The 25,862-nt window shown below is 45.9% G+C and overlaps 1 protein-coding gene across 1 annotated transcript in view; it reads right to left on the minus strand.

Annotated features, from left to right (window-relative positions):
- Positions 1-388: 388 nt before the first annotated feature.
- The window catches only part of ZBTB16 (zinc finger and BTB domain containing 16), a 177,132-nt gene continuing 151,658 nt past the window's right edge, over positions 389-25,862 (minus strand). The window contains 3 exon segments of the mRNA XM_065570665.1: positions 389-6,824; positions 9,632-9,799; positions 20,330-20,500. Of these exon segments, the coding sequence (XP_065426737.1) occupies positions 6,595-6,824; positions 9,632-9,799; positions 20,330-20,500 (569 nt within the window). The 3' untranslated portion in view covers positions 389-6,594.

Consider the following 25,862-nt stretch of genomic DNA (forward strand, 5'->3'; position numbering starts at 1 on the left):
TGAGGTCAGTCACATTATCTCACAGCTATTTCAAGGCAGTCCCTCACCCCCAAACCACCAGAGACAAGAAGGGGAACTGCAAACCATCCTTGTTTATTTTAGAAGCCACAGAGCCTGTTAAAATGGGAGCCAGCAGTAGTCCAGCTGCCAACTTCAGCTCTGTTTGAGGCTGACATCTGCTGGTATAAAAAAAAAAGCAAAAATCTCTCCAGTGCTCTCTGAAAGGTGAAGGCCATTAGTATGGAAATAGCATCAGCCTTCCAATCCAGTCCCCTTATTTCAGTCCTGTTCAACGGGGATCAGGTAAGGTTTTAGCTCACTCGATGGATTTCTCCTTTTCCTGGCGAGAGAAACATCTGAGCAAAGAATAGAAGGAGGAGGCGGCAGGCAGAGACGACTGAATTAACTTTATTATTTTTTTTCTAACTGCAGATTCAAGGTATACAACTGAACATTGCTATTTTTCTTATGAGACTTATAAATAAAAATACAAAAAATGTTCACTACAAAAAAATCTACTGTTAGTAGGATGTAAAAAATATTCTCTTTGCTATAGAAGGCACGAACTTCACTTAGTGACACATGGAGAGAAAAAAAACCTGCAGCAGTAAATTCTTTTTTTTTCTTTTTTTTCTTTTCCTCTGTCAGAAACACTGAAGTTTTACAAAGAAATGCATCTGAATCTACACAGAACGAAGGCAGATGCGGAGAGCTGCAACTAGGAGACATCACAATTTGGGAAATTTTTTTTTTCCTTTTTAAATTTTTAGCTAACTGCATCTGTGGCTAGAGAACGGACTCGCAAGCAGTGCTGCAAAAGAAATGAACAGAACGAGAAAACAAACAGAAGATTTGTACAAAAAATAGTAACCAATAATCTGAAAAAAACAAACAAACAAAAATTGGGCACCTTCTAAAATTAGGCTAACAGGAGGTGCTGAGGTAGACAGAACTATAACATCAATTAATTAAAAACACTATTTTTAATACAGAGCGATCAGACTGGCACTTGTGCTGTCACGACATAAAAGACAAGCAATGAAAACAAGCCTTCGTTTGCTTGGTCCAGCAGGGCAGTTGGTCCTCAGTGCTATAATATACATATATATAATTATATATATATATGGATAGATGTCATGGAGCTTTACCATGGCTTCTTAGCCTTAAAAGATCATGCATACATAACACTATGTGAAACAAATACTATGATGCACACCAAAAGGTTGGTACTCAGTGCGGAAGGATGTCATGGGACCAGAGACTTCTCATCAGCCACATTCATTGGAATGATATTTCAAAGCTGTGTGTTGGAGGTGAATTTGCTGCCTTTTTTTGGTCAACCCTCTTTTCTGTCCTATGGGTTAAAGCAGTCTTGGAATGACACCCACAGAAGCAGATGTCCCAATGAGGAGGATGGGGCGGGGACGGACAAGGGGAGACCAATGAGATGTAAGTGGAGTGAAAAGTAATCAAGTGTTCTCATTTTGTCTGATGAGTTTTTACTCAACAAAAGTTCTGGTCTTTAAATTTAAAACATCCCTGATTTTGAAATTTTGGGGTCTGGTAGGAAACAAACTTCAGTTTGCACAGTGCCAGGTGGTGCAGCCAAAATGTGCCAACACCTGGGGGGGGGGGGGGAGAGTGGGGGCGAGGAGGAAGAGAGGGTCTTCCAATGGAAAATAAATTGTGTTGGAAAATTAGTTGTTTGCTCCATTGTACCATGACATCCCCCCAGCCAGCAGTACCAATTTACTGCAAAAAGGTACCATATACTTGTGAGAAATCGCAGCAATTTTTTTTTCTTTTAAATGTGAAAAACTGTTTTCAGGCACAAAGATTAAACAAGCCATTCTCCAGAGTTACAACCTGGATTGTACTAAATCAGCATCTGTTCTGCTTCCCATTCCCAACACAAAACAGCAAAGATATTATCAATCCTATGTGTGTGTGTGTGTGTGCTCGCACGCACGCACCTACCTGCGTGTATGCTTTAATATATATGTATTGTATATGTAATGCATAAAAAGGATCTTCATGGTGTAAATTGAGAGACAACACTAATTTTATTCCCAAAACATCACCAGACACAGCCAGGTATAAGTTCAAAATGGATGATATGAACAGAGTAAGGTGTGCGCATATAGCCAGTTTTCTGCTTTGCATTTGGAGAAGTTTTGAAAGAACTGTTTAAGGCAGTTGCAATTCTAATTCACAAAGAGTACTATATACTGTGATAAGCGGTGTTCAAAATGGTAACTGACTATCTAAAACGGAAATTACTGACCTGGCCAACGGAGCAAAGAAGTGATGCTGCTCTGAAGATAAAACTCCACACAATATTTTCCCCTGTTCCCCCTGCCCGCCCCGTAAGATTGTGCTCTCTAATGGAAGGAGGGAGAACGTAGCTAGATTCACCCTAAATTCCAGACCTGTTCATGTTTGCCTGAGCTCCATGTGAAGTCTGTCACCCTGTCTACTTCTGTATGTGTTTGTGCTCTGCCCCTGACGCATCTGAACTGCCTTCACATATACTCTAACATTCAACAGCAAATAATATTTTTTAGATTGGCGGGTTGAGGAAGAATTTGCTTCTCTGCAGTTAACAGTAAATACAACTGATGATTGCCAAGGAGTAATGTAACTCCAAACTATAAACAGAAATTATTGTTAAATCATCAATACCTACAGTACTACCTGTTCCCCACTCTACCTCAAGCCTCTGTTAGCAGATGTAGGAAATCTGCATTTGACATGCATGTTTGCATACATTTCCTGCATGTGATTTTGAAGTTGCAATATTTTGATTTAGTACCATCCAAAGCTGCAACACTGGATTACAACAATACTGCATGATTTAATACACAACCACACGCACAAAAAGCATACACACACGCATACGCACGCACACACAATTCCTGTTCACATTACAAAAGGAAGGGCAAGGTCCTGTGGAAACTGACACAGGGACTAACAAATATTACAAAAATATTACACTTTGTAAATATCAGTTCAACCCTTTCAGCTTGGTGAATGGGGGACGGGGTGGATGTGAAGAATGGGTTCATTTTGTGGAATACCTTAAACATTTTTGACATCAGGTTTAGTTTTGAGACGGAGATTATCTCATGGCCATCGCTGGCTAACGCAAAATTGATGCGTTAGTGCATATTTATTTATCCAAGTTCTGCCCTAAGTGATTTTATACTCACATTTTTCACATTATAAACAAGACTCTACTGTTCTAGTCACATATTCAAGTTTAACTCTTTCCTTTTCAAAGCACTAAATCTTCACTAAACGGTAAGTTACCCTGCTCCACTGTCACATGAAGTTATTTCCCCCAGTTTTAAGGCCTTCAAATTTTTCCTGACAGTTGAGACAAGGTTGGGGGTAGGGTGGGCACAGCAGTATAACACCCCTCATTTTTTTCCCTTTACTTCCATCTACAAAACGCTTCCCTAACTTTTTTTTGTTTAATATAAATGCAGCTAAGTTACAAAATAATATACAATTGCAAGTAAAGCATGAGATGAAAATTGAAATGACATCACAAAGCGAACACAAATATTGCAAAATGTGCTTTCATAACTGCAAAATAAAAACAAAAACCAAACATAAGAGGTAGCTTTCAGAATCAACGACCCCAGCTCTGTCAAGGCAGGCCGTTAAAAAAATACCAATTTTGGTAATGATAATGCACAAAAACCACCGTAAAATTACTTTTGCGGCTGTTGTGGCACTTTTGCACTCACCGAGCATGCGATTCTTACACCGCATGTCACCGATCTGCGGCATGGCCTTTTAAACAACCCATCCATTTAACAAAACAAAAACCTCCAACCCAGCAATAAAAGCTCATGAGGTCACAAAAAACCGAGGTAATTTCAAGTAAAATGTGCTAAACAGAAATATTCAAAATTAAAACAAAAACGAAACCCCCCAAAGCCAAACACAAAGAAAAGCCGTCTTTTACCATTCACTCCTTCATAGCTTCCTGGACAGAGGGCTGAGCAAAAAAATTAATTGGTATGTTTCTGTTATGAAACATGGAAAACAAACCCAAAACCAAACGCATCTCCCCATTCAGAGCAAAGCTCTTGCAGCCAGATGGGATGGTTTCTAAAGGACTCTTACTTTAAAAAAGAAGAGCACTGTTGAATTGCAAGGCGTAGCATAAGCGGAGACACAAAAGTGAGCTACTGAGCAGCAGGATACATACAAAATCCGTCACCTGAACTTGTGAATTACTCCCCAATCCTCAAATCTCTGACAAATTTAGGCCAAACGGACAGGTTAGCATTTAACCAGCCTGAGTCACTGTAACGCATTGCAAGCCAGGGGGATATATTGCATGTGTCTGCAGGAGGAGGGAATACGAGCTCACCCATCATTCCTTCAGACCCCTGGCAATACCCAGGCACCAGGGGGCAGTTTAAGAGCATCTTGAACTGTGACTCCCTCATCTGAAGACACACTTGTCCAACCACTGGGATTTGACAAACAGGCTGGAAGTTTTTGCCCTTTTGATCTGGTTCTAATTCCCTCCCCTCAAAAAAAAAAATGCATAGAAAGGTCTTTGGTCAGGAGAGAGGGTTACAGCCTAGAGGCAATTTTTGCAGCCAAGTTCTAAGCTCTTGAACAGACTGGCTTTGGCCCAAAATACCCAAGTAGCTTTTATTATAGCGGGACAACCACCAGCACCAACGGACTTGGCCATAAGAGGAGCAGTGACATTGATCAAAACATCCAGGGCAACTTTCTGTGCACGAACGAGAGGTTCAACAGCGGTCAGTTTCTGATCGTTCCAAGTGGTAACGTAACAAGAACTTTGCTAACTGAGGAGTCTGATTGAGGGGGGCACTCGGAAGGCATGCTCCATACTAGGTTGAGAAGTCACCCTACCTGTCCTGTGCAGCAGGAGAATTACTATCCTAGTCTAAGTCGCCAGCATGCTCCTGACACCCTGCACTAAGAGGCATGCAAGCAATCTGAAGCTCACTTAGTTTCCATCGTCAAATTTATTTTAATCGTTTCCTTCAAATTGAATTTTTATTCAAATTCATTTTCTCCAAAACCGTTTGTTTTCACATTTTATTAATAAAATCTGAAAACGTTTTCAGGAAACTATCTGCCATCTGAAACACAGCAGCCCAGGGGCAGTGGGGCGGGGGGGAAACTGAAGCAAAGTTCAGGTTAATTTTACTTATGCCCAAGCAGGTGCAACATGGGCCGGGGGACAGCCTTCCCTTGGTCAGATCTGAGGAGAGACCCAGCTACGGCCACCCATGCTCCAGACAGCAGTTCAGGGTGGCCCAGCGGCCAGGGACTTGCCACGCACCCAGGAGGTAATGGGTGGGGTGCCCAACGGGAGAACCCCGGCCAGAGTCCTGGTGCTGCTGGCTGGGAGGGGAGGCCCCGGCATTTCCCGAGCAGGGAGGGAAGAAGGGGGCTGCAGCCTTGATGCCAGGGCTTTTCACGGGGAATGGGGGCACTGGATGCCCACGGGGCTGCATGGTACCTTCCCGCCCTGTGCTGCCTGTGATGTGCCCTGCCCTGGCATTGGTGCCCAGGCGTGGCACATCCCACAACTTCCTCCCCTGGCTGCAGCCCCACAAACTTGCCTGTTGCTGGCTCTGTTCTCTGAGAGCCACACACCAAGCTGAGCCATGCTGCGCCCACGGGCACCTACAGCCCACCGTCTTCTCCACCTGGGGCCGATGCCGGCTCCGAAGGGGTCGTCTCCCTGGGCCCCCTCCTGAGGAAAATTCCGGTTGTGCCTTTACTTACGCCAAGCTCTGCCAGACTGACTAGTGATTCCGGCTGCCCGGTTGGAGTCACCGACGAGGGTGATCAGCATGTTCTGAAATTCAGGGCGTCTCAAGTCGGGCAGGCAAAAAAATGCCAGGCTCCCCAACTCACTAGTTACTTGGGGAAATCTTGACTGCAATGTGACCTGCCACATTATTAGCACGACCAACAAACCTCCAGAGCATACAGCCTGTCATGCTGCGCATCATCTGCCCTGGTATTTCTGGGTACCCCAAAAACAGGGATGTTCGATCTAATTTTGGGGGAAAACCTCTGAAGGGGATTTTAACAATAGGCGTTACACTGCCACCTACTGGTGAGGTTGCACGAGAGGGCAGCTGAATAAAGCGGATGACTGAGGGTAGGTAGGCTGCCCTCATTTTTAAATGTAGATGAGGCCTGAGTAAATTAAGCAAATGTGGCAAAAACGGGACAAAAAAATTCAAACCCAAAAATCTCAGACCCCAAAGCTTGCGCTGGGACTGCCCCTTCCCCTCCCACCCAGCGACATTTCACCTGCTCTTTCCAAAGCCCTTGACGTGCGTCGTCACAAAACATGAGCAGATATTTGGCTATGGCTCGATTCGGATGAGTTTTCTCATCGACTGCACAGAGAACCCGCCAAATTAAAAAGGGAATTATTCCCCCTCCCCCACACAAACACCTCACGAGCCAGAAACAAAAACCGAGAATCCCTTTAGTAAACAATAACAGAATAAAAGGCCATGGATGATGCATTTTTTTGCCCAGTCCTTCATGACTTAAAATCTTCCCCCTCCATGTCCCTTAAACATAGCAAAGGTAGAGATAGGTCTTCTCTATCCTCCAGTCAGTGGGGATCTCCTCTGGCTTGTGGCCCTTCATGTGTTTCTGCATGGCAGACAGGCTGGGGCAGTATTCCAGGCAGATAGTGCACTGGTAGGGGGAAGCGCCGTTGTGGGTCCTGAGATGTTTGATCATGGCAGAGTAATCTCGGGACCTCTGGTGACACAGCTTGCATTCAAAAGGCTTTTCACCTGCAGGGGCAACAGGGGGAGAGAGACAAAAGAAGGGTGAGGCGGCAACCACGCTGACATGTCTGTGGCACTTACGCAGCTGTCCAGCCCTGCAGTATCTGGGTGCCTCGCGGTCTTCAAGGGGTTTATCCTCACCGTGCCCCTGTGAGGTGGCGACCCATTGTGCAGCCAGAGAGCTGAAGCACAAAGAGGTTAAATAACTTGCCCCAGGTCACATAGGGAGTCTGCTGTAAAGCAGAGAATCAAACCTGGGTCTCCCACATTTCAGGCCAGTGCCCTAAATGCTGGGCCATCCTTCCTCATTATGGCCTAGGGATGTGGGGAAGGAAGGAAAGGTAAGATGATTTTCAGGCATAACAGGGCATTAGAGGCTGTTGCCTAGAGGACAGGACACTGGATTCGAGACTCAAGAGAGCAGGGTTTTAGTCCCAGCTCTTCCACTGGTTTGCTACATGACTTTCCCTTCTCCATGCCTCAGTCCCCCTTCTGTGTAGTGGGGATAATGATGCCCATCTCCTTTGCGAAGCACTTTGAGATCTATGGGTGAAAAATTCTATATAACCTCAAGTTGTTATATATTTTGTAGCGGTCTCCACTGAATATTTTTAAACCAACCTGAGTGTGGTGGGCATTATGACCCAGGGCACTATTAGCCTGGGGAATCCATTGCCACAAGATATCATGTTTAGCAGGATCAAAAAAAGATTGGGCCTTTACATGAAAAAAAATTGAGACTATGCAGAGTTACAACAGTGAAAGGTTAAAAAAAAAAAAAAACGACAGCAAAAGTTTTGGGAGAGCTAAACCCCCCTGCCTGCTTCAGGGCATGAGCCCAACTCTGACTAACAGGGGTCAGGCGAAAACTTCCCCCAGGGGCACGTTATCCCATCACTGCAGTATTTCTTGCACCTTCCTCTCAAGTAGCTGGAGCCGGACACTGTTGGGGACAGGATGCTGGTTAGATGGACTTGGGTCTGATTGAGTCTGGTAACTGCTATGTTTCCCATACTACCCAGAAGCTGGGTCCCTGATCTCTGCTCCAGTTGAGTTGCCCATAGTTTTGGGTTATCGAATCTCAGCAGAAGCCTTTGAATCATTTTGATAACATATGAGGCTGGAGCTGAGATTTCAGGGACTTGTTTCAATGCAGTAATTAACTGCCTGGCCTTTCTGATATTGATACTTGCTCTGTGCACAGACACAGCGAATAACGAAGTAATGAACAGCAAAAGTGATCTAAATATTGATCCACTATTTACAATAGTTACATGCTGACGCATGCAGTGATTCATTATCCCCAGCAACAAGCCTGGATTCCTAAGGAATTGCAGCACTAGCCTTTCTACAGCAAGCGCCCAGGACTCAGGCAGCTTTGGATGTGGGAAATAGCGAAGTATTTAACGGACGAATATGACCATAATGCGGGATGAAAACACAAAGGAGAAAACTCTCTAGTGCCTCCCAGACTTGCAGCTGCCCCGAAACGACAAGGTAGCAATGAGTTACACAGGGAACCTGAACACTGGGATTAGGTGTGACATGCATCAAAGAATGGCTGGGTACTTCGGCCCCACTTGCAGCTATCATTAGATCTCGTAATAGGGACCTTGGTTTAGCCACTCCTAACACCTATCACTGCCCTATGTGGCAGGAGAGCCACATCCCCGTGTAGGAATGGAAGTGAGGCTGGGCTCTGCTGAAGATGGGGGTCTCTCCTTTATTGCGATAAACGACCCCAAACGTCCTGCCAGGATCCTTCAGGCAAGAGCTGGCGAAAGCAGGAAGAGTTGTGAGTGGAGTAGCTGTCCAGCCACAGTCACCACACACTGCAATGATGGAGGAAAGGTCCGCGCTCCCTCTTCAACTCTTTCTGAGCCTGCCGCGCAGAAGGCAGATGGTAGGTGGGCACCATTTGACGGCACCATTTGACCAGGTCAGCTCCTGCATCTAGTAAAAGCAGGAAGAGGGAGCAGCACTGCTTAGCTCTCTTTATTATCTCTCCAGAGAGAGAGGAGGGTAATTGTTACTAATCGGCCCTAATCGTTTCAGTATGACAAGGACTCTGGCCTATTCCTTCCCAGCCTGCCCATGACGCCTGCAGGCGCCTTGCAGAGCTTTCGTTTGGCTGGCAAAGGGGCAGGATTCATTTTGAAAAGGGGCAGTGGCTCAGGGCGCGGGGGGATGGAGATGGGAGAGGCAGCCATGAAGTAAAAGTAAAGTGGAAAGTCTCAAGCGTATTTTCATTTTTCCCAACTTTATACTGCTGTCACACCCCGCAGCTGTCAAATGCCCAAGCAAGATGTAGTTCTTTCCACATCACCTTTTATCTCAAAGGATCCTGAATTGATACTTAAAACTAGATCCAGGCATCACATCATCCTGTCCTGGGCTGGGGCCCAGCAGCTGTTTAACAACGCACATGGCACGGCAGGAAGTAAAGATACTGTATTCGACAGAAACTGCAGGAGGAGCTTAGGGAAACAGTGCAATTACCAGCATAGAACTTGCTGAGGACACAGGAATTAATGCCCCGAATCTTGGGCAGAAAACCGTGGTTAAATAACTGGTTTGAAAGCTGGGTGCTTTCAGCAGCGTGACATCCCATCCCACCACATGTGGGCAGCAGTTCGATACCAGCTCAAGGGAAGAATGCTCCCTTGCGAACCCCTCACTCTGACACTGAACCAGCCCAGCCCTGTTTAGCTTGTGAAGTCTAAGGGGATCACAGTCCACGGTGGCGCGGCTGCAGGAGCGGCTCACTCACGTGCTGCTAAGGCAGCTGCAGACGCGGGGCAGCGGGACGGTACCTGTGTGCACCCTGTAGTGGGTCTCCAGCTGGTGCTTGAGGCTGAATTTCTTGCCGCAGCCGTTGCACTCGTACGGTTTCTCTCCAGTGTGGATACGCTTGTGGCCCTTCAATGTGCTCTCATCCCGGAAGCAGCTGCCACAGAATTCACACTCGTAGGGGTGGTCACCTGGAACGACACGAGCACGGGATTAGATGCAGTGGGGAACATGGTACAGCACTACGCAGACCCCGCAGCCTGTACCAGCACAACCCTCTCTGTGCTGCCCCCACCTCTCGAAAAGCCATCTGCGAGGTCTTAATTCCCCCCCGCCATCACCAAAGAAGGTCAAGGGGGAGGAATAGACAGTGGTCACTTCACACCCCCATGACATGCAGCTGGCTCTGGGGTGCAACGCAATAGATGCCTAGCAATGTACAGCAATGCTGCACAGCACCTTCGGACTAGAAGTGAAGAAGAATCCTCCATCCAGCTGGAAATGCAGGGAGAGTAAGCATCCAAGCTGCAATTTATCCGGAGCAGTGGGGTTACACACATTCTTTTCTAAGCTCAACACCCAGATGGAGATACTCAGGATAAGAGGCCACCTAATGAAACTTCAACGCCATCTCCTGCTGTACGTTATTGTTATTTGGCATTCATTTAGACTCTCTTTTTGTTCTGTTTGTCTAGCGCCTAGCTCCTGGAGTCCTGGTCCATGACGATGGCTCCTAAACCCTACAATAATAGAAATAATACCACCACCACCACCCTAAGGTCCCAGGACCCCACAGTGCCGGGCGCTGCACAAACACAGCAGGGAGAGACCGTTCTTGCCAAGGGGGGGGAGGGGAGGAGGAGAGTAATGATAAGATCTGGCTGTTACTTAGGCTAACAATGGGAAGGATATGACGACTCCCACTTGTTTGTAATGATTTACTAGTTATTTACTGCCCCTGCTCTGGCTGACTGATTCTTTACAGGTACTGTGGATTTAGGGGGCAGAGGAGGACCAGTTCAGGGAGCAGACCAAAGGACTGTCCAGTACAGCAGTCTTCCTCTAATCAAACCATGCCCTAACTCTTCCCCTCCCGTCCCCATGTCGGTTCCTCTCATCCCTGGCCCCCCAGAAATGGCCTGTCAAACGGGAATGACAGAATGACGGCCATCCTTCCCGCAGTTCAGCAGGGTGGGAAGGACCTGCTGCCCCGCTGCACACAGGAGACCCTCGACCTCGCTGATTGGGTTGGAGAGGTGCTAACGAGGCAACCTGCTTCACCATCTCAGTGCAGCAGGGGGGGAAAAGCTTCACAGAGCGAGCGGCTTCTGACTGGCTGCGGGGAATAGCGCCATGGCAGAGAAGGTAAAGGCTCTCAGTCACACGGCTGCTTCCTCAGGCATTGTGCCCCATTAGCAGAGAGGGGAAGCAAATTGGGGAGACAGCCCGCCTCACCTCAACAAGCCTCACTGAGGCATGAGAATTCCAGCAACGGAGAGGTGTGACTGAAGTCCCACCGCTCCCCTGCAGCGGAGGGGTTTGTGGGCTCATTTGTCTGCCAAAGAGAGGATCATACCCATACTTACATTGGGGAGCAATCACAAGCCATTTCCGTCTCGCTCGCCAGACAAATGCGATGCCACCCCGGGCCAAAAACTTTGGGAGCCAGAGAGGTGTTTAAATATTCCAGATTGGGTGGCTGATAAATGTACTTCAGTGTAGCACCAAACTCGGAATTATTTGAATGAAAGGTGAGGGCTCTAGCTACTTATTTATTACAGAAGTGAAGGCAAGGACAATAAAGATAGATTGATTGCCCAAGACTTTGTTCATGAATATTTAAATATCACTGATTTGTCTTGTCACTGTAATTACAATTTCTCTGTGCTGCATATCCTACAACCACAGTTTATGGTAAAGAATGGCCAACTGTATTTCACTTGTCCTACTGCAGATGTGCAGAGCTGCCAAGCGTGTAATGTTCCTCGCATTTCATACATTTTCTTCAGCTGCTGAAGGCTTAAGTCATCCACAATGACCTACGTTTTTTCATTATCCCCATGTCAAACTGCACTCGTGCTTGGGCATAAATTGTCCTTCTAGTTATATACTCAGATGCCTGTGCTTTCACTTCCTCTTTAAAATGATATTTCACTCTCTTTTCTCTTTAGACCCTCCAACAAAATCCACCCCTCCCAAATGAAGACCTTCCTCACATAAATTCTGATTTTACATTAGCGTTTCCAAATCTTTCAGGCAGCACTAAATGGTTTTTTAAAGCATTGTGTATAATAACTCTGATATTTCACATTATTTTCCCATTGCAGGAGACGAGCAGAGAGCTCACAAGGTTTAAATGCATTTGATCCTTAAAAACCACTACGTACACACAGCTCACGAGAGTGGTTTGAGGCGTGAATGGCGGTTTGAAAGAAGGGAGAGGGTTTCCCTCTTTGGATGCTTTTTAAACGTTCATTTGTACACAAAAGCTGAGCCCAATCTGGTATAAATCGGGGTAGCTCCACTGACGTCAAGCTGCATTTATTCTTTGTTCTATGCAGGGCCAGAGCCCTCACTGGTGTCAATGAACCTGGTTCTATCAAAGTCAGTCCATCAACTGAAGCTCTGACAATTCCTGAATTTCGAACACAGAATCAATATGTTTAACTATGATCACCATCTCTAGATGTGCTGGTACTATGGCGATAGGTTCCATGTATGAATCTATCTAGTAATATAGATTCTTTTTGAAGGGGGGAGAATGGTGAAACAATGGTGAATTTTGAGGTTTAAAAAAATCCATGTATAAAGATGGGGCTCAGCTCTGAAAACATGCAGCCAGAACCTCAGTTGGTGGAAAACAGACATCATTTGCAGATTTACACCAGCTGAGCATCTGACCCACAAGTTTTCTGTGACGGAAGTGGGCAGTATGGGGGCTATTTACATTTCAGAATTACTGTTTCAGTATTCCATTCAGCACCTTGCTCAAAAACAAAAGATGCCGGCGTGCTGGCCAGGCCCCTGTAGGAGGACTTCCAGAATGTGCATTTGTTAAATTAATTTTTTAGAAAAATGTATGAATGGAAACCAGGTGAATAATTCACATTAAGACCCAGCCACTGGCCTGAGTAGAGTTTTTCCCCTCCCCCAGCTGTTTCTTTAGAGCGCCCTGGTACTTTAAATGAAGTGTTAAACTCAGGAGCGAGTTTGACAGGATCTTAGTGAATTTCATTATCAACTCGATCACATGTTAAAGGAGTTTAAATATGGAATCTTGAGAATCAGACCAAATAAAAGGAAAAGGGAAATGCACAGCACCTGGCCTGTAATCCTGACACAGGGAGTTGATCAGACCCACGGCCTTGCAGCGTGCGCAGAACTGGCAGCAGAACTCAAAAAATCCAATTTGTGGCATGTTGATTAACTTTGTAGGGCCCCTTAATGAGCTTGACATTAAGTGCAGGACAAACGGGACTAATTAGAGCCCCCACTGGCCAGCCTTCTGCACCTGTGACCCTGGTTTTATATCGTTACCTGGTGTATTTGTTAGTCTACTGAACAACCAATCGCAGGGCCATAAAATGCCTTTTCTACACAGCTGAGAGTTTATTATATGATCAGCCGTGTAAATCAGGGATCCATCAATGCCAAGGACTCTGCTGGCCTGCACTACCAAACACAGCTGCTGATACTAAACATGCAGCAATGGTGGCAAACGGGCTAGGAACAACGGAATATTAATGAGGCGAGGCACTGTGTGTGTGTGTGTGTGTGTGTGTGTATGTGTGTGTGTGTGTATATATACATACGAGAGAGAGAGAGAGAGAGAGAGAGAGAAAAAGAGAACACATACACAAGAGTGTGCACCAGGCTTATGGCAATTCAAGCATTAAATAATTTATTTTTTGCTCATCTTTAGTAAATAAGAGGTCTGATTCAAAGACAAAAAACCTCCGGGCCAGACACTCAGCTGGCGAAATTGGCATTGTGCTGTTGAAGTTGATGGAATTATGCTGATCGGCACCAGCTAAGGATCTTGCCTTCACCTTTTCTAGCTGGAGTGATGAAGGGAGATTATAGGGACATTTTTAAAAGGGAAAGAAGTTGGGCTTCCTGATGTTCAAAAGAGATGAGGAAAAGGAAGGAAAACAGCAAAAGACACCAATGGCAAAAGACACTGACATAATTCACACTGTATCTGGAAAATATTGTAAAAAGAGTTCCTAATAAGAGATGTAACAGAGGCTACAGGTAAAAGACCTCCTGCATCATTATTACACAAGCATTCAACACCAAGATTGCAACCCATTGAGTAGGTGCTGTACATACGCATTGTAAGAGTTCCTGCGCCCAAAGAATTGACATTCTAAGTACCTTAGACAAAGGATAGGAGAGAGAGTGTGTTAATTATCTCCATTTTACAGGTAGGGAACTGAGGCACCCAGGGATTAGATCACTTGCATATAATCACATGGGGAGCCTGCAGAGGAACTGGTAACAGAATGCAGATCTCCCAAGTCCCAATCCTGAGTGTTAACCAAAAAACCCACCACTCCTCCTCCATCATCTAGCCCTATTTTCCCATCTCAATACAGGATTATGCACTGAAAAAGTAGGTCTCCCTGAATGGGACACCGCAGAGATGCTGCTAGATATAGTAAGGGTTGTCTCTATTTGGTTTTCTTTAATTTAGAGTCGGAACCCCACATTCCTAATATTCACTGTGGCACAGCCGTCTATGCATCTCATGGAGGTTCCAAACCAATGCATGGATTTTCCCCAGCACTCAATGTTTTGGGTGCTAGGGATAAAGTAAGATTGGAATGCTGTTGCTTGATCTTTTTTAACCTTTAAAAACGTGCGTGAACACACTCATATTTAGAAAAAGTGGCCACATTTTACATTAGAAGTACAATTTAAGCATATAAGAGGTTAACGCATGATTAATAGATGTTTTAATCAATGGATAATCAATTATAGATAGTGAAAGTCCAGCAAGTCAGCAGATTGTTTGCTATACCCACGTCTTATAACCATCTAAACCCATTCTACTAATATGCTTATAACATCTCTAGGCTATACTAATGTCTAACATGCTTATATCATCGATTCACCATCCTTTATTAACATACTCAATTTAAAATGTGACCAAAAACCTTATGCCAAGCTTTCCTACTGGTAAAAGAGATCATCTTCAGAGAGGTCTTTACAGCTAGTGTCTCTTTCCCAAAGTGAATGTGCATCCCTGGGCACTATAAAAATCAGGAAGAACCAAATGAGATTTCCTTGCATCCTTAATTTGTCCTAAACAAAAGCCAAAAGGTCACCAAGGAGACTCTGCGAGGGCGGGGGAGGGTCTGGCTGGAGCCCGAACACCTATACTGCAATTTTATAGCCCCACAGCCCAAGTCAGCGGACACAGGCCAGCCGCGGTGTTTTATTGTAGCATAGGCATATCCAGAGGATCGATGGAGTAGTCAGGGAGCCGTTGCTGCCGCACAGCGTTTCTCCTCCTCCTCGGGCCCATAACGGTGTTGACTTTGCTATGAGCAAGGCCTGGAATTTTGCAGGGGCCAACAGTTTTCAGGCTGACTGTGGGGCTGGGTTCTGCTAGACTTGCCATGGGGAGAGCTCTTTCCTTCCACCTGGTGGAGAGTGGGTTGTGACAAGGATTTGGGGTACAGGTAGTTCTTGTTTTTCTCATATTCACATCATCAAGCCTGACGGGCCAACCCAGGGTTCGGCCAGGCTCATCTGTGGGTCTGGGAATCAGCTATGAGCAAAGTGAAGGTGGAGAATTTGGATAGGATATTGTCCATGTGGATATTTGAGTCTCCCCAAGGCAATGGGTCTCATGAACTTTATCCCCAACTCAGGTAGGGTCTCTGTCTGCTGCTCTGGGAAGCTCTGGTGCCAGGAGGGTTACACATTAACAGGATGCCCAAGTTAATGGCCCAGATTAAATGAACAGGCTCAAAGGACTGTGATTTGAGTAAGCTTTTCCCGAATGAGAGCCCAAAGGGAACAGACTAGCTACTCCACCTTCGGGTCAGCCTCTCTGGGCTGTGGGAAACGGTATATTCTGAGGCGAGCCCTCATCACCCCATACACCAGCAGCACCCGTCTGCCAGGATTTGGTGTCACAGCCTAGTTCAGATGACGGACCCATTGCACTGGCGGCAGGAGGCGGAGGTCCTGAGACGTGCTTGCAAGGTAGCTGCCTGCACTGGATTGGACATAGCTGCCTAGAGACGCTTTCCTAGGCACTGACTGGCATTTCCTCTGTTAGTTTCTTCCTGTCAGGAGGGTGACAATTAAAATAGGTGGAAATGGAAACTTCCCTGTTTGTGGGCAGCCTCATTGTGAACGGCGTATCACGCACCACTCCCACCAACCTGCTCGCTCTTGTGGCTCCAAACCCCACAGGCATCTCACTGCTGGAAGGGAAACATGAGCCCTTCAGGGAACTATCCTGAGCAGGGGACCATCGTGCAATTACCCTGGTTAAATTAATCCCAAGAGGGGCTGACCAGCCACATCTCCCACTGATCTCAAGGGAGTGGTCGGTGCCCAGCACCTCGCAGGATTCGTCCCTGCATTTGCACACCCAGATTTTGTATTTTCTGATTTCTGAACATACTTTGCTGACCTTCCCCAACTCTAAAACTTAGCTAAGCAGAAGGGTTGTGTCCGGAGCCTCTCCATCCTGAGCTGCCCCGAGTGCTCTCCACTCCCAATGGCACAGTTTCCACTGTGAAAACACACCCGGCTGGGCACATTAAGGAGACCATCCTCTCTCTCAACAGTGCCTGAATGAAAACGCTGAACCACAATTCGCACTGGCCTGAGGCTGGCCACCCTGGGGAGAGGTGTGTGAAATCCCACTAAAACTCACCCCCTGCTGGCACCAGGAAATTTCATTTTCCAGTGGAGAGAGGAACACCCCCTGGCTAAAGCAACAAATGCATCTGACCCTAGATCAGTAGCGAGGAGGGAAAGGGAAATCTAGACGCCAAACTCACCTGCCACCACACCCAGAAATTAAACTGCAAACAGATCAAGCAAGGAAGAAAATTATTTTACCTGGAAAATGATGGGAAGAAAACATTTCCCCCACATATCTGCAAACAATGCCCCTGTTCCCAGACAATGTCATTTCAATCCCTATGATTCGTAACAAGCCTGCAAACTACACATCAGCCACTATACCATATAGAGCAGTAAAGTCCAGATAATTAGTGAGCCCAAACATAAGTCACTGTTCTCCTGTGATTCATGACCGTATTTTTTACACATTCATAGGGCGGGTGAGGGTTAGTACTTTGATCCTCACTGGGGCACGAGTGACAGGAAAGATCATAGCTTAGAGAAAACCCTCTTCCCTTTTACACCATGTAGTTAATCTCTTGCAAGAGAACAAGCCAAGCCATGAGCAATAATCAACCACCACCTGTTCCATATTTGCACACAAATGGTTTATGGTACAGCAAACTACTCCAATAAATTGGAGGCAGTGTTGTCCATGAGGGACTGGGAGTCAGGACGCTTTGGATTTATACCAGACTATGTTAATAACTTGCTCTGTGGCCTGGGGTAAAGTGAATTCATTTCTCTGTGCCCCAGTTTCCCTAGATGTAAAATGGGTGTAGTAACACTTGACCCAGATCTGGGAAGTGCTTCGAGGTGTTCCGAGGAAAGGTCTTACGCAAGCGCTAAGAACTTATTTGAAAAGGAGCTTTTGATGTACACCTTGGGGAATGCTGCGCTGTTTAAAGAGACATCTATGACATTGTGTTCAGTTTTTCCACAAGGGGACAACAACCGCCACAGTGGGCAGGTGTCATCTTTAAATGTGTTCTTGTCAAAAGTCTGGTGCAAACTACCTGGTGTATATATGCTGCTTGCTTGGAAGGGGTGAGGCGCTTCTGCAGCAGACTTTTACTGTTGGGAAAAGTCGCAGTAATCAAATCTCAAGTGAACTCTTAACCACAGCGATGGCTACTAATGGGAACGGAGGGGCAGTTTAGAGGCACCTATGCTAAATTAAGATGAGAAGGATAAAAGAATTACAACAGCAGCTTTCCATCACCTTAGCCCGTCTCATCCACGGGTCTCGAAAAAATGTATGAGAGTTAATTCTCACACTCCGCCTCCCTTAAATTAAGGTTGATAAACAGGGCTGGATTAAGGCACAGGCCCGATAGGCCCATGCGATTCCAGTTGAGCACAGCAGGCCCAGCCCACCCAACCAAGCAGATGGCCCTGTATTTGCCCAACAGCCAGAGTGTGTCATCCTGGAAAAGGCTAAGGACTAAAGAGGAAACTGAACAATATCCTCAAATTGCCCATACGCAGAAGAACTTCCATGGAAGACCCTATATGTTTGGGCCAAAGGTTTTCCAGAGTGATTAGTGATTTTGGATGCTTGATTGGACACACCATAAAGAGGCCTGATTTTCAGAGGCTGGGTGGCTCAACACGGTCTGAAAAACAGCCCCCTTTACAGTGTCTCAAGCTGGGATTTGAGAATCTCAGCCTTTTCACTCTACTTTGAAGGCTATGGATAAGTATGTATCCCCTCCTTAAAGAAAGGTCACTTTTCATTTGTAGAATTGTAGGCTTTAAAAATTACTTTCCTCGACATTACAAGTCTCGCATCCAAGCAGCGAGTTTTCAAATTTAGGGTGCACATGTTGGGATTCAGGGGCCCAAACACCTGTTCTAGGTGCTCAAGGGCCTTTAGGTAGGCTTAGCGGGAACAGTGGATGCTCGGATGTGAGCACTCTGATTTGAAACCTGGAAGTATCTATAGAGGGTTCAAAGACAGGGGCTGCTGCTCACCTGTTTTATATCCCATTTTTACTAGCTGTAGGTAGAAGGATTTGCCTAGTGGAGTTCAGCAAGCTGCTTCAAGTGCCTTATAAAAGGTAGAAACAGAAGCAATGGCATTATCTTCTAGAGTTCGAACAGGCATCCGTTTCCCACGTTTGGGTCTCAAAGACTCTGTCTGAATCCACCACACAGCCCACCCATGTCAGTGGTTTGACTGCCCCACTGCTCTTCTAAGCAAACAGAACTTGACTGGAACATTTCCCGGTGCAGTTTAAATACCACGTACACATAGCAGAGGTCACTATAATCCCATTAAGGCAGGGTACCAGGCCGATTATGTGCATCTAGTGCTTTAAGCCGATGAGGTACATTCACACCCCCACTAATAAGGTCACATGCCATGTTACACAGGATAACAAACTTACTGCACACCACTTAAAAAGCCCAGATGAGTTCTACTGAGGAATGACATTGCCTTTAATTTATATTTAAAGAAGATCAAAAAGAAAACCCAACCCCAGAACCCTCCCCCACTTCTCTTTATCACTAAATCTCCACTAGGAATCCTTCATTAGAGTTTCCTTTTCCCAGTCATGAGCCGAACCCATCAAGTCTTGGAAGGGTCGTATCCACTACTAGGAGACTGTACTTAGGGTGAGAGCCATGCCCCACGCATGGTGTATGCAGTTAGGATTGTTTTGCTGGTGTCTCGCCCTACCACTCCTTCCTCCTCCCCCAATTTGTTTCTTGCATCCTCTCCAGCAGTGCAGGTAGGCCGGTAGGCTCCGGTACGTCATACCAGCAAGCTATAGCCGGTACAGTGTACTGGAATGACACAGCAGCAGCCCCACCGGAGAAGAGGGCTGTGGGGCAGGGCTGGGAGTTTTGTTCCTTTCCCCACTGGGAGGGGCAGCAGCGGGGAAAAGAAGCAGAACACTGGCTGCTCCTCCGGCGGCTGTACCCCCGCCCCTAGCCTCGGCCCCCCAGTCCTGACCCTGGCATAGCCCTCCTGCCCCAGGTAACATGGGATGGATGTGGGGAGGGGAAAGGGAGAGCATGGGGGCCCTGGGCTGGGGCGGTGAGGAGTCACATGTGCCCCTTTAGCTGGTGCCCGCCTGCCTCTGGTAAGACATGGATTTTATTTGCACCACTGACTGTAACTTTCAGTATGTCCAGGCTACAGTGGTTCAGCGACAGTGCTGTGGTTGTGCCGCTGTAGCCTAGACGCATCCTACGCTGACAGGAGGAGGTTTCCCATCGGTGTAGTTAATCCATCGCTCAGAGGCGGTAGCTAGGTTGACAGAAGAATTATTCCATTGCCCTAGCTGCATCTAACTAGGTCAAACGAGGACGCAACATTTTTCACAGCCCTGAGCAACGTAGCTTGATCAATCTAATCTTTAAGTGTAGACCCGGTCCACAGATCTTTGGGGCAGGGATTGTCATTTAATAAATATTTGCACAGGGTCTAGCATGACAGGATCCTAATTCCTAACTGAGATCCTCAGGCACCATCCTAGAATAATGACTGCCCAGCCATTACACTAATTTACCTCAGGGAGGAAACTGGGAAAGTTGATGCTAAAGAGAGTTATTAGGCCCACCAAGGGAAGTGACAGAAGCCTCCCCGCTGGACACACGTAGGTCTACACTAGACAACGAACTGGGGATGCAGTGTAGGGAACAATCCTGTAGTGTCCGAGGTGATGCACTAGATGGGTCCTACTGGGGCTGTTCCACAGATCCCTATGCAATGGCTCATGAACGCAGGGCTCCCTGTCTTGAGGCCCAGGGCTTGCATTAAGCCCCGCTCCCTATTCCCTCGCAAGGGCAGGCAGCCAGCTCATGGAGCGTCCCAGTGGCAGCTAATCATGGTCAGAGTTTACCTGTATGTGAGCGCAGGTGCCGCTTGAGGGCGGTATGGCTGGGGAAGGTGCGGTTGCACTCGCTGCAGATGTAGCTACGCACTCCCGCATGCACTTCCATGTGCTGCTGCAGGGCAGTCTGCGTCTGGAACCGCTTCCCGCACAGCAGGCAGAAGACAGCCATGTCAGTACCTGGGGAGAAAGGGAGACATTCTCGTCAGCAACCTTTGCAGCAGATCCTCTGACACGTTGCCATTTCTGCGGACAGGATGCCGGGCTAGATGGCCCACTGCTCTGAAGAATCTGGGCCACTCTTTCTTACTTGCGATTGTCCTGTCAAGGCAACATGCTCTCGAACGCAGCACCATTCAACCCAAGGAAACGGTCAAAGGAACGGACAGACCTGAGCGAGCTACTGAAACAGACTAGCGAGAGCATCAACTCACAAGCACTTCGGCACAACCAAAGAGGAGTCACTGGCACTGATCGCGTCAGGTCAATGCTTCCTGAAGTGCTTGCCAGTCATATTGCACGTTGGCGCGTAACCCCTCGACAGCCAAAGCCGTCTCCGTTTATTTCCCTATAACAACTCTCCGATTCAGGAGGAGCAGATGAAACGGCTCGAGTGGATTAACAGAAAACTGGGGTGTCGGTTTAGTACTCTCAAATGGAAACCCCATCGCTACCAATCCCCAATAAAAATGTAGAACAAATAAAAGGTCGATTTGAAACTCACTCTATTTTTATTTCCCCGACACATACTCAGTGGAAACTTGACATCTACAGTTGTACTGGGTACGGGAAACTTGTAACACATAGTAAAGCAAATGGCAAGAATTTTCCTTTGCTGGGTTGCAGAACAATACATGGCAACATTTCCATTCTATTCCTAGAGCAGTATGGCCAAAAACAAAGGGCGACGCCAACCCCTTCATATCTAAGCAGATACCAACCTGCACAGCGTAGCAACTATAAGATAGCTATCAAATGCAGTATCAAGAATGTATTATCACAGTACCCCCGACCTGATTAAACTGGCTGAGAAGCAAATTAAAAAATAAAGGTTATGAATGTATATATGATGGCTTTCAAATTGAATCAGTTTAAATTGGAAGAAAATAACTTTGTAATGTGCATATAGAATATAGAGCACAAAAAGTAATTTTGGGGGAAAAAAATAAAAAGCACTTAACTATTCTGAAAGTACCTCATTGGTGATCATGGACCAAGACAGAAAAGTGCTTTTGGTTCATCTTTATCTGACACTAATAACAATAAAATCTTTACATGATGACAAAATCCTTCATCCTAAAGAATTCGACAAGAGCTTCATGTGCTACGGAGGAATAGTGGCCTGATGAAACGCAGCTACCTATAAGGCAGTTGGGGCAGTACAGTTAAGTGGAGGGGAAATTTTGACCAAATCAGGACACCACGGCAAGCTCGGATTCTTTCCTCCTAAGCCGATGTAACAAGTCTTGGAAAGTTCACCAGAAACCTTTTATGGAAACATATCCTCAGGATGATAAATGAAAACAGTGTTGTATATAGCACTTTTTACATTGCAAAGTGATTTTCACAGGGTGGGCCAGTGTAATTGTCCACATTTTATAGATGGAGGAGAGCAGGCAAGTGACATGCCCATGGTCACATGTCAGCAGGAGAGTCAGAAGTAGAACCGAGGACTCCTGTTCCATCCACTGGGCCACACATCATGTAGAACAAATGCAGGCTTGCGGAATGGTGCAACTAGTTCAAGTGTTTTATGGTGCACCGGATACAGCTAGAAAGAGTTCCATCTAAAGCCCAGTCCTGTAACTACAGGCTCTGCAATCTGCCATGTCAGACGCCTCCTTTCCCCCTAACTACAAAGTCGCTGTTTTTAATAGTTTTCTGCATTCCCTCTCAAACGACGATCATGCTTTAAACACTAGACCTATACATCTATGTGAGATTTAAGCAGAAAGTTCTCCCAATACACTATCTCTGCCCCCTTAAACCCTGATGTAAGTGGGACCTAGAGACATTGCTAATGGGAGTAGCTCGGAACTCTGCCCTAGACACTAGAGGGTTGAATGTAATAGAATAACATCCCCGTTATTGCTTGGGATGCTTAAGAGAAATACAAACAGAAACTTAATCCTATGAACCACACACAATTATAAAGTTGGCTGCAACAACAGAAGAAAAAACCCCCAGATATTTACACACCGCCAATAAAAATAAGACTTTTGTGTTATTAAACATTTTTTTTAGTTTATGCATAGCTGATTGTTCAGAACCCATGAGTCAGTGCAAATTGTATTATGCTGGGAGATTAAGCCAATAAATGCTACCTTTTTGGAGACACATTAAAATGTGGGGACTATGGAGATAATTTTATCTAGAAAATTGTATTAGCAATTCATTAGCAGCAGCAAGATGTGCAAGGTAACCACTGAATGTGCATTGCCCTTAAAAAATAAAAAAGCCCATTTTGCTTATTGTACGTGCCAGAAATTAACTCTGCAGGAATATTGTGGCAAGGCAAGAAATGCCAGGCAAGCCTTCTCGGGCAAAAAAGCCACCACGGCTGCCTGTTAAAAAGTTAACCTGCGGGGTGGGTCAATATACTAGAGCATGCCTAGGCCAAAGCAGCAAATCTGTTCCGATTGCTGGTACAGATGGCTGGGTAGAGGCAATCGAGACGGTAACAAAGCAGCAGGTTTCCGTGCCAGGCATCAGACAGGGCTGGCTCTGCATGCTGAGGGAGGCTGCTGGCAGGGGAGGTCCGAGAAAGCAGGGTGTCTGAAAAGACTAAGCAGGATGCGCCATTACGAGGACAGGAGCGGTTGTCCTTGACAGACTGTTCAGAGAGCAGCCTGCCCGAGTGCTAAGGGTTGTCTGTGGGTGTCAGAGTCAGGTCCCCAATCTCTCTTAGGAAACCAGGGTAGGTAGTAACTCTAACTGCTGGCCAAGGAATGAGGGCAGCAGTGATTAACGCATTGTGAAACAGATACCAGACAGCTGTCCTGGTTTGTAACACTGGGATAATATTAACGATAAATCAGACTGCGCCATGCATATTTCTAGCACCTTTCAATCGCAAAGTACTTTGCTAACATTAAATAGGCCACACCTCTGTGAGGGTGGCAGGAACACTTCTTTTGCAAATGGGGAAACCTGAGGCCCAGATGTTCCCGTATGACCACAGTTAAGATATGAGTAACTGGCCATGCTGGAAACAAATAGCGAGTTCTGAATCCCAATCCTTTGCTCCAATCACTAGGGAACACTCCCCCTCCCACAGCCAGGAACAGAATCCAGGAACCCTATCTCCTGTTCCTTGCTCTAACCAGACACTGCGTTCAGTTAGTTATTTAAAAAAAATATATCTGAAGTAAGTGAAAACTTACAAGTTCTATCACTAACAACAATATACACGTTTATCAATGGCCCTGGCAACAGGAGAAGGAGCGCACTGTACAGGTCTCTAAGCTCCACTTGAATGGCAGTGAAGGCAACAGAAATGCTAATTACTGGTGGAAAGTTGTGATTTCATTAAAGTGAAGTCATCCTGTGCTCACTTAAGGAAATTATGCTTAAATCAAATGGATTTTAAAAAAATCAAACTACAGGATGACAGGTGGAAGGAACGGTAGGGACACAAATCTAGCTGTTAACATTTTGGTGCTTGTTTATCCTCAGTTTCCCCCTTGAGCACCCAGCAAATACATGGAATTAAAGGATGCCCAGGTTAAAGCTGTACTTTTTACCTTGCACTGTACTATCAACTCCCTTGGTTGTACTCAGAAATTTCAGGGGTCTCCCACTAGTGGTTGTTTTTCAGCACCCTGGGAGAAATCCTGGCTGCACTGAAGTCAATGGCAAAGTTTCTATTGAAAATAATAGGGTCAGGATTTCACCCCTTATATTTAAATCCTAAGTATTTTTCGGTCTATAATTTTTGTTACGTCATCTGGCGTCCCCCTTGGTTGCAAAAGCATTGTTCCCTAGAGTACGTGTGATAACTTTCTTAATGCTTTTCCTATTGCATTATACAAGGAAACCTTAACTCAGAAATCCTTTACTGTTGTGGGTTAAATTTAGGCAATTACTCCCCAACATGAAACGTAATTTTGCACAGGGGAAGGGGAATGTGTGCACACTGAATTGCCAGGCCTCAGGACATGGGGACCTCTCTTTCTGGAACATGCCTCCCGCCTCTGATCTCCAGGGGGAGAAATTTGAAGGGTTTCCTACTTGTTATCCATTGAGCTTGTCACAATGCCCACCCCCCCGTATCCCACTGCCCCAAGAGAGACCTGGGACTCTAACAGTGCCTGCCTGTGCTCTGTGTGATGCTAGCCTCAGATTCTCAGAGGAAGGCACTAAATTCACCCTCAGAAAATACTTAACATCAAAAAAGAAAGATGTTTAGTTTGAGGTGAAGCCAGGGGGCCGTCAAAAAGGCAGAGGAGATTTCAGTGCACCCAGGTGACTTTCTGGATCATGAATCACAACAAAATCACTATGTTTATACCTGTGCTGTTTCCATACCAATTCGATCTTTAAGGGAAATAACAGAGAGCACGAGAGAGCTGAACACAGCTGGAGAAGATTTCAGGTGCAGCACCTTTCCCAACAGAAGGCTCTTATTATCTTGAGCTATAAGCGTTTCCCTAATCAAAGGAGCAGAGCCTCTAAATATACAGTGTCTTTTTTGGTAACAGTACAGCAGTTAGCACGGGCATTAGAGAGCCACAGAAGGTGTCGGCAGACCACTAAATAATCGTAAGATCGTGGTTACATGACTCTGACCTTCCGATCATAGCTGGTGTCCTATCCAAACTCTCTACCGTAGGGCTGGTTCCCCTATTAGTCAGCGAAATGGTCCCCTCTGAGAGCCTGCATTCATGCTCATAGGATACAGTCCTCATAAATAACAGGTCATCACCACATTCATCAATAACAGTCACCACTTTCATTCAAGGATGGGCTGGATATGATATACAGGTGCACGCTGACGCGCAGGGAGACAGGTTTCTGTCTGCATCTTAAGAGGATGTAAAAGCAGTCGAGGGAGGATTGTGGACATGCAGTTCCCCTTCCTACCATCTGTATGTGGCAATATTGCCCTTAACTTCTGATTTAGAACCTTGATGAATTCTGCCCTTTCCCCCTTTTCAGCCATTCCGAAAGAATTGCAGCAGGACCCTAACAGATTCCAGTAATTTTCTGCCATGCATTAATACCAAATAGTCTCTCTCTAACACACACTATGTTAATGTGGAGAGCTTACCAAATGTGTATAAAGTTCCTTTCTTAATGCAGGGTTGTTAGAGATGGCCTTTTCTTTCTAAGATTAAAAGTTTTCAAAGAACCTTATAGCTGTATAATCTTTAATGTAAGCTTGGGCAAGGAGAAGGTATGATATGCTCTCATATTCATCAGTCAGGAGACCAGTGAATCCTCAAGAAAAAGGCTCCCTGTATTATGGATTAAACGAAGTGCAAACAGAATGATTACATTTTAAAACTCTAAATGCAAATGAATATGCCAAACTTCCGTCAGC

Source organism: Chrysemys picta, chromosome 16 (assembly GCF_011386835.1).
Source record: "Chrysemys picta bellii isolate R12L10 chromosome 16, ASM1138683v2, whole genome shotgun sequence".
NCBI classification, from domain to species: Eukaryota; Metazoa; Chordata; order Testudines; family Emydidae; genus Chrysemys; species Chrysemys picta.